The 10,191-nt window shown below is 31.4% G+C and overlaps 1 protein-coding gene across 2 annotated transcripts in view; it reads right to left on the bottom strand.

The window, feature by feature from the left end:
- RhoGEF64C (Rho guanine nucleotide exchange factor at 64C) overlaps positions 1-10,191 on the bottom strand; it is a 105,727-nt gene continuing 95,536 nt past the window's right edge. For both annotated transcript variants that reach the window (XM_008193033.3, XM_064354660.1), the window contains 3 exons: positions 7,168-8,416; positions 2,624-2,848; positions 1-419 (listed from right to left, as the gene is read on the bottom strand). In XM_008193033.3, the coding sequence (XP_008191255.2) occupies positions 288-419; positions 2,624-2,848; positions 7,168-8,416 (1,606 nt within the window). In that variant the 3' untranslated portion in view covers positions 1-287. The remainder of the gene's footprint in view (positions 420-2,623; positions 2,849-7,167; positions 8,417-10,191) is intronic.

The raw sequence follows: 10,191 nt of genomic DNA, 5'->3' as shown, positions 1-10,191 counted from the left end.
TATTTTAAATTATTTATTTATTTTTATTTAATTACATGTTTTTACAATGATTAATATAAAGTCATATAAAGTTACAATAACCATAAACTGGTCGTCAAGCATATTATTATTTGTAAAATAAATTGAATCCCAAAAACCTCATCCGGAAAATATCACAGCTAAATTACTAAATATTTACAAAAAGAAATAATAAAATTACCTATATCGATCAAGTACAAATTACAGGAAACATTCGAGTTGTAATGACTTAAAGCTCATTAAATCTTTATTTTCAGTAAGTACGTCGATTAGGACCTTAAGCCCATGCCATTTATCATTATATTGGCTAGGGCATTACGCCGTTTCCTCCAAGCTCCCATTCCTTGGGCGTGAAACTGTAATTGACTATACCAGATTTTCGTTTGCTCCTCGTCTTCAGCCTGCAATCAGAAACAAATCGATAACAATTACAGTTAACTCAAATTCATTTCAAATCCTCGTCTGATTTTTTTGAGGAAATGCGAGCTCTAATAACAACTAAATGTTTGAACGAATACATTTTTGCAAAGAAAAATGAACGTGAAGCTAATGAATTACAATTACAAATAACAATAAAAAACTAATGTTTTTTTTCAATAAAGCTTTTTTTTTTAAGATGCACTGAAAAATAAAAAGTAATGTTTTTCTATTAGTAAAGAATATTTTTGCTTACAAATTAGGATTTTACAATTTATAAAAGCTTTGAGAACAGTGCTCAATTTAAGAAAGTAATTCTGTAATGCCGTATTGTTATAACTTTTTTTATTGCTTTTTAGTCTTTACTTATTCTAAACGTCTTTTTCTCAGAGATTTAGTTTCGCCATATTATTGTAACAACATTATTTTTCTGATTTGTGCAAACTTGTTTAGTGGTAGATAGAAAACCGCTGTTAGCTTTAAAAGCACATCCTAACCTCTGTTCTGTGTAGTCTATCGTCGGAGATAAATGAATTTAAAAAAATAGCGACATTTGTTTGTAATGAAACGTAATGAAAATGACTATTTATTAATACAGTGTTCAAAAATGGGTGTTCATCAAGGTGACTATGGAATTTAAATTCAATGTGCCGCTTCATCTCAATGACTATTGTAGTTTATCTGTCAAATCTTTGAATTTCTTTTTGCTTACTTTTTTGCATTTTTCGGCAAAGTTGTTTCAAGTAAAGGGTTTGTGTTGATTTTGTATTATTTTTGTGATTTTTGTTATTGTGTATTTTTTCGTTTTTGGATTCGAAGTCTTTCTGCACTATTTTGACAGATCGCAATTTACATTAAGCGGCACATTACGTTCAAATTTCATAGGCGACTTGATGAACAACCACTTTTGAACACATTGTATATTTCCCAATGACCAACATATATACCCTTAATGTTGGTATAAGTTACGGTATGTACCCATTTGTAAACATAACCTAAAACTTCAAAACCCCTTTAGGGGGTATTTAACGACATAGGATTGCATTGTCACGCAGATTAAGTAAGTATGCAAATTTTCAATTCATTGGAACAACAGGAATCCTTTCAAATTTGGCTCCAAAAATATGAAACAGACAGACAGACAACAAAGCAAGTTATATAAAAGCGTTTAAAAAGACTGTTAGAAAATATTAAATTCTAGTTATTATCCCTTAATTTTACGGCGAAGTGTATAAATTGTGGCATTTTATTTAAAAAAATTGACTTATGGCTGGTAGAAGTTGTCCAAATAGAAAGTGTAAATTTTGAAGTTTGTATTTTTTCCAGTTTTGAACATAGTGAAGAAAAAATATAGGCTTTCTTTTTTTATAGTCCAAATACTGTTTCCAAAACTCTATAAGTGGCAGAATTACCAATTTTTTAAGTGTAAAGTGCAATTCCAAAAATTTTCAAAAAACATTAAATATTGCGAAAACGGATAAATTCAAATGTAGGAAAAGCTAATAAAAATCCCTTTGAAGTTACTCAAGTTATCTAAAAACGCGGTAAAAAACATATTTTTCTATTTCAAACAAGAAAGTTATAATACCAACTTCCGGTATAACCGGAAGTGCCGCCATAATCAAAATATTTTTATTAAACAGGATCCAACGCATTATGAAAGTACATCAATTTTTAGATAAATATTCTATACTTCTAATGTGGACTTTAGACGGAACAGCCTGAATAATTATATTTATTATACTGGGTGAAACAGAAATACGTGTGTTAATTTTAACAGAGATTTTTTTTAATAAAAGTTTCAACAATTTTTATAACATACTGGAGGACAATTTGAACAATTTAAAATAATAATAAAAATTGTTGCTTTGAATACAAAGTAATTGTTAAACAAAATAAAGAAGAAAACAGTGAAAATAATAAATAAAAATTTTGCAAAATGTTATATAGAAAAGTTATATTTGATAAGTTTTATTACATGGTAAAATGAACACACATATTTTTCTGATAACTAATTGAAAATCAGACGAAAATTACAAAAACGATTTAGTAGTATTTAGAAAATTGCATAAGTTTGAATCCAAGCAAATTTGAAATTATAAATAAACTGTTGATAATAATTAAAAATGAAACGAGATTTGATCCAAACATTTAGTTGTTAGAGCTCGTAATAATGGTAAATAACTACCTTAAAAATGAAAGTATCCTTTCCTAGGAGTTCTTGTACTTCGAAGTAGCTTTGCCACGCCGGATCTGCGGCGATGACGCAGCGGTCCAGATAAAGCGGCTCTCGAAGAAGGGAATACCGACCGTTCTTGTCCCGCACCAGAAGAAGAGCCGCTTCACGGGCCGCAGAATGCCGTGAAAATATCAACCCATTCTCGTCGGTTCGTTCCGGTCGATTCATTGATGGCTGTCAAAAAAAAAGGACGTGGCAAATTACTAAAATTGCACACCGGGGATCAAGAGTAATTTCACTATTAAAAAAATTTACACACGATTTAACTAATCGAAATAGCTTCGAGAATCGGCAATTTGACGCCCCATTTTTAGAGGGATTTTTGTAACATGAATGAATTTTGTAGGTAAAAAATATTTGTTGTTTTTTCCAGACAAGTGTTGTAAATAATAATATTTTCCTGTATTGATTTTCACAAGAGTGAACAGTAAAGGCAAGTGACATAGGCAACCAACAATTATCTATTTCCGTACCGTTTAATAAAAAACAACTACTGGCATTGGCATCATTGAATTGTCAATAGAAAAAAGGTGACATTTGATAATTAAAGCCACAGTAGCTAATCTGACGACAAAAAACACATTTTAAGTTTTGTTCCAAAAAATCTTATTATGACTGCAGATGTGTTTAATTTATTTACGATTGCTTTACCAAATGCTGAGTTTTTGCAAAAATACCTTTCTTTTGACGTAATCAGGTGCAAATTTTGCTCTAACGACGTTGTTGTTCACAAATTGCTAATTTAACTAAATTTGAAAACAATTTTTTTATTATTAATATTAAAATGATGACAAAATACTTAAAAAATTCGAGATGTTTATAATAAGCGTCTAAAAACGATTTAAATCGTAGTGTGCCTTGCCAACGTATATCTGAATTAGACCTAGGGATGTTTTTGCTTTATTTAATATTAATCCAGAAAATTGAGACTAGAAAAGCAAGATGTTGTAAGTTTGTCTTGTAACACGTATTTTTCTAATATTTTTTCTATTAAACGCTTTTAAATTATTTTATTAATTGGCATTTACTCACAATGACAATGACAGGAAAAAAAAATCATAGTATCAGCTCCCACACATTTTTCCGCTTTCTACTTGTTTCTGTTTTGCAAAATGATTTTCCAAATTTTTGAAATGTCTTTTGAGGTTTTGTATTTGACGTAGTTATCTTATGAATTATGATACTATATTCCTTTTATAATATCTGAATGTTAAGTTTTCTCATAAAAACTTTAAAAATATTGAGGTCGGCACGGTTTCACCAACTTTCGATAAATAAAATCCAATGGATACTTAAAACAATCGGTACTACATGTGTGATTGTAACAATTAAATCTAGGAACAATATACTTTGTGAAAAACATCATTTCTTCTATTTAGTGAAGAGAATGATCCAAAAGTGAACCATCTCTTGGGTAGTTATAGAATATGACATCTAATAAGTTAAGCTTCTATGTCAAAATTTTTTTTGAAAAACCTTTTTTGTTACAAACTCTTCAAAGTTAAATTATATTATATATAAATTAAATTATATTATATAAGGTCCCTAAAGAAAATAAATAATAGAAAAAAAGTTATTGAAAAAATTTGATATCATAAAAGGGCAACTAAGTAATAAGGTTCCTACAGAAAAAAAATAATAGAAAAAAAGTTACCTACTTGAAAAATATCTCTTTTATGCTTAGTTAAACTTTTTTTATCACCAAGCGAAAGTTGGTCCTTTTGAATCACCCCGTATTTCTTTGTTACTTTTTTTAATAATTGTATTTAAATTATAATTAATTAATTACTAAACTCCCATGAAAATTACTCCAAAACACATTTTTCACAATTTAAAGTCATTCGACGAATGTAAGATCAGTCCAAAAAATGCAGTTAATTATTAATTTTTTATATGTTTAGAATTTCGAACTAGAAGTAAATCAAATTTGTAATGTTATTGCTTTAATAATGATTTTAATGATTTTAGCAACGCCATGCAAGAATTCTCTAGGTAACTTGAAATGAAACCTATTTTTTGATATTTTTTCAACGAAAAAAAAGTAAAAAAAATTAAAAACTAGAAATGTGATAATTATAACAGTGGCATTGGTCAATGATACTAAATATCGTATTTGTTTTTTCTCTCTTATCTTTAATCCTTCTACACTTTTTATAGTTAGTGATTTGTGATATAACAAACAAATTATTTTTCGTTACTTGAAGTTTTATAAAACCCATCTTTTTTTGAAAAAAAAAATTTGAAAGAAGTGAAACCGATATTTTTCTGATCCAGGAATCAAAAACGAAATGTATTTTTTTCGGTTTCGGTTACATTTTTACAAATTGGTAAAGTTACACAATGCAGTTTAAAAACATAATTTATGCATTTCCAAAAAAAGCTTAGGGCGCGGGATTTTAGCAACCCTTTAGGCCCTTTATTTCAATAGTGAGTTAACTTTAGAGTCACATAGCTTTGAGTCAACCTAAACTTCAAATTAACTTATGATTAAATAAAAACATCTTTTTCAATTACAGTAAAACCTCTCGACAACGAACACTAATGAGGAATCTTTAATTGTGCGTTGTGGAAAGGTGTCCACTAATGGGAGGTAGGCAATTTTAATATAAAAAATTGTAACTTCTTTAATGAACAAATGGGTGTTATTTAACATAGGAGTGTGACAAACTGACCACTGAAATTGTACTGGATTTACTAATTACTCAACATAACACCACAAAATTCGAAATAAAGCGCTATTTATAGGACTAGGAAAACATCATTCAATAAACTGCCTACTAAAGATATTCAAATTAAAAACATCAGCAAAAAAATTTTTTTTCAAAAAAAAGCTTCCAAACATTCAGACTAAGGCAAGTTTTCTCTTTTACATACATTCATAGATATTTAATTCCGGATTTTCGGTATATCCTTTTTCATTCATTTCTACAATGTGTTCAAAAATGGATGTTCATCAAGTCACCTATGAAATTTAAACCTAGTGTGCCGCTTATTTTTAAATGTGAATGCCGTCAAAGTGACAGATCCATCAAAATAATAGAAAAAGGCTTGGAATCCAAAAACAAAAAAATACACATCAACAAAAATTACGGAAATATAAAATACAAATCAAGACAAATTCTACACTTGACACCACTTTAAAATAATAAGTAAAAAGCTAATTCAAAGATTTGACAGAAATGACAGTACGCAGAAACTACTATAGTCATTTGAATGAAGCGGAACATTGAATTTGATTTTCATAGTCGACTTGATGAACAATCATTTTTGAACACATTGTACATAATACATGAAACAATTGTTCGTTCTTTGCACAATTATTTTTTGATCTATCCGTTGTAGGAGGTAAATTTATGTGATATTATGGTTATTGGGATTTTTTGTCCTTGTCCGTTATACAGAGAGTCCGTTGTAGAGGAGTTATTTTACATTATTTTTCAAAAATCTCCGTTGTGACGAAGTGTCCGTTATCGGAAAGTTTGACTTTACTACCTTAGATCTGAATTAAAAAAGTCTTAGATAACTCAAGAATCAAGTTTTCTCACTTTAACCTAAAGTTTATACAGCGTGCTCAAAAAATGGCGCACCAACTCAATGGTGTGTGGTAGAGAACTGGTTACATATAAAGGTAAAAATAGTAAAAAAATTCTTTGTATTAAAGTTATTGATAAATAACGGATTTTAGATAAATGATATGTGGCAACGTTGTCTGACAGTCATGATCGCAATAGAATTTAAGCAACAATAAAAATAAATTATTTTTGAAACGGTTTCCTAGGAAATAATTCCTAGTGTTGGCACATCTACACATTGTAATTTTTTTGATGAATTTTAATTTTTTTTAATTAAAAAAACTGCTAAAATGTGATTAAAAATAGTTATTGATCGTTTTGTTACGGAACGATTACCTGGTATGAAACATAAAAACATAAAAAAATAATGAAAACTAAAGAAGTTAACACAATAAGTTTGTAGCTCCAGATTTTTTAAAATATGACTAGGAATTTTTTTAAACATTTTTCCCGTAATCTGCACTTGCTTCTCAATAACGTACCACTGAGTTGGTGCGCCAGTTTTTGAGCACCCTGTATTTAGCTCATAATTAACTCGATATTGAAATAACGGGCCTTGATAGTCAGGTTAGCAACTCTGACAAATTTGTTTAGCATCATGCGCATTGAGTGGGCCATCTGCTTTTGGAACCGAAACCAGAAGTGAAAAATAGCGGTCCCAAACCAAACAAAAAATAGTCTGCGGTAGACTTTTCCTTGGAGCCATTCTAAAATCGAAACCGAAAAAAATCCGGTCTTCCTTTTCAGTTTTGACCAATGTTAGAACCGATACGATTTTTCCTAACGGTTTCATTTCGTGGTTTGCTTTATCTACATTACACAAACTTTATTTTTATTATTTGCACCGTGTTTGATAGTTTTTTTAAGTTCCTTATTTTAGAAGAAAGTTTTTTTCAAATTGATAAAAATACTTTTACTTACCTTGCCATTGATCACAAGAAGGGCATTAACCGGCGTCAGCTTGATCGTCCTCCCCTTCCTCCAATTATTATCCGTCGGTTGTGTAAACAACAATTTCCCCTCCAACGCAAACTTGGCCTCATCATGATTCCACTCCAACACATCAACCGCAATCTTCCTCAACTTTATATTAACCAAATCCATTTCGGTGCTTGACCTCCTCCCGGAACTACTCCCAATCCTCCTCCACAGCTTACTCGGCACGTCCTTCGTTTCGGAATTCATGTGATTCAGATGTAACTCAATCTTGTGTTGCGCTTCCTTTAACTGTTCCCTCGTCTCGTGGTGCACCGGCGTAACCTTATACAACCGCGCCAACAGCAGTGGGTATTTAGTGACACGTTGGACAGGTACCATGAGGAACGAATTCAAATTCATCCTTCTCAGCATCGTGTTCTCCATTTGCGACACCCGGAGGAAAATCCTGAGGAGCTCTTTTTCCTTCTCTAGACTAGCTAAAAGCAGACTTGCTGCGCCTTGCCGGACGCAATAGGTCTCAAATCCGTGCAACATGGGGGCCGCCTCCAGGAAAATCTTCCCGATGTTAACAGTTAGGAGATCTTCATCTCCCTGTTCGACTGCAATTTCCACAGCGTCTCGCAACCGTTCCGCCAGACTTTGACTGTTTTCCAGAAGTTCCTCCACATTGAGGAAAATCGCCGATAGTTGCTCCGGCGTCAATAACCCAGCCACTAACATCGGTTGGTAAAACTCCTCCAAAATAATCTGCAAATCGCGACTGTACTTCTCCTCAGTCTCCACAATCTCGGTGATGATTTCCTTCCGTTCCGAGCGCTTTTTCAAGCACTTGCGGCAAATCAAGGGCTCGGTGTCTTGAGACGACTCAAGAACTGCCTCGCAGTCTTCGCAAGTTGTGGCCGTTTCTTGCTTCATCCGGTATTTGCTGAGGGAACTCTTGCTGGTTTCGGAACCAACGCCGGAGTCGTTTCTCTCGACTTCTGCCGTTTTTTGGAATGGTACTTTGTCGTCGATTAAATTACTCGGCATTATCAGACTGTTGTCTTCACTGGAATCGCTTACAGTGCTCATATGGCAGACTCTGTTGTACGTTTCTTTGGTATCATCGTCAACTGAAATTCCATTGTTGGCGAAATTGTACGAGTAATTGTCTTCTTGGACGATTCCGCGCTCTTTTGCGTCGACCAAGTAACTTAAAATGTCGTATTTCGATGCTCCCTCGAATATGGACCTGCAAATAAATTTATTTTTTACCAACTTTCATAAAAAAAACATACAAACTATTGTTTTTAATAATATGTGAAGTATTACGAGTATTTACCAATAAATAATAAAAAAAAACAAAATTAATAGATACAAACGTTAAAAGGGCGATCAGTAATAGTCTAATGAATGAATTAACTGAATATGTTGGTATTTACTCTTTTTCTATATTTAAAAATGCAAAGTCTGATAATCTCTCCTGACCAACTATGTTTTGCAAATACGTTTTTTTAAATTTTAAAACGTTGAAAACGCAAGACGTCATGGTCACAGGAAGTACAGTCACGATCAAAAAGAATGACACCCCTACCAACCGGGCCGCGTAGCAAAAGTCCGACTAAAATCTTTAAGGTTAGTTTACAAACTGAGCAGTTAGTTTACATATTTTCCAGCTAGCAAACATATGCATTAACCATATCACATCGAAAAGTTTTGTAGGTGCGGTTTTAGGGGTGTCATTCTTTTTGATTGTGACTGTACCATAGTAACTAATGATTTTTCTTTGGACATAGAACATCAGTTTGGGCAATTGGTCATACAAAAACCTTAATATTTTTCGTTTTGGTTTCAAATTTTTAATGAAACTTTTAGCTTGGTATTTCACTACTTGCACTTGGATTGTCGATACTACAAAAATCATAGAATGAGAGAAAATTAAATTTAAAGATACGATGAGAAGTGGGAAAAAGAATTGAAATACTGTTTAAAATATTCAAATTGTCAATTGAAAATCTTTAAATTCACTAAGTAATCCTACAAGTATAGGAAAAAATATGTAGGTATTTTTGAAACTTCGTATCTTTTAAATCCAGATGTAAATTGATGGTAGGTATTTATTTTTGTTTGAGTTTTCATGCAAGTATTTCATGATTTAACAAATTAACAAATTGACACTTTATTCCCATATTTTTTCAAAAAATTAATAAATTATTTCAAAATTTTGTCAAGACTTTAAATGTTCTGTTTCAAAAATTAGGTACAGTATAAAGATACGCCGCCAGTGCCTACAGATTTTTCATTTTTGGATGTAGCTTTTAATACCCATGTTTGTGACCTAAACTTCCAAGCACTTTTGTTCAATTTGGTGAGGTGATCAGTTAATCACACATTTAATAGCGAATTAAATTTATGACGCTTCTATAAACCGGTCCATAATATTTAATTTTTGAAAATTTAACGCATAGCTATTAAAAACGTAAAAATGAAAAAGTTTGTTAAAAATTGTATTACTTAAAAAAATTAACTGAAACATTTATTTTTAGTTTTTCCTTCTCAGGGATTATTAAATTGACTTTCTAACGACACAGGCTCGGATTATCGCAGCGTCTTTAATTCAATAGCAATTAAATGCGTGATTATTGATCATGTGACCAAATTGAACCAATCCGAGGCCACATTCATGAATTTAATTTTTAAAAATGCATTTAATTTTAACTGAGCCTCCTGTAAACCGGCCCATAAAGTTTTAAAATTTTAAAAGTCGATTTATAAAAAGAAACGCCATTAAAGTATATTCCAGGATTAAACTAATTCGGAATTAAGTTTATTAATATTTATTAAAATTTTATTGCAAATTTAGGGTCGGTATGTAGAAAAGTTCAATTGTTCAATTGAAACTAGAATTTAATGCGCAGTTAAAAGTTCATTTTGTAAATCAGAGCTTCTGATTAGGTCACTTTGGTCACGTGATCATTAATCCGCAATTTAATGCCCGATTAATTCATCACGTGGCCAAATTAAACC

This window comes from Tribolium castaneum, chromosome 1 (genome assembly GCF_031307605.1).
Source record: "Tribolium castaneum strain GA2 chromosome 1, icTriCast1.1, whole genome shotgun sequence".
In the NCBI taxonomy this organism is placed as follows: Eukaryota; Metazoa; Arthropoda; class Insecta; order Coleoptera; family Tenebrionidae; genus Tribolium; species Tribolium castaneum.
The sequence above is the reverse complement of the archived record's forward strand: the minus strand, read 5'-3'. Positions and strand labels throughout refer to the sequence as shown.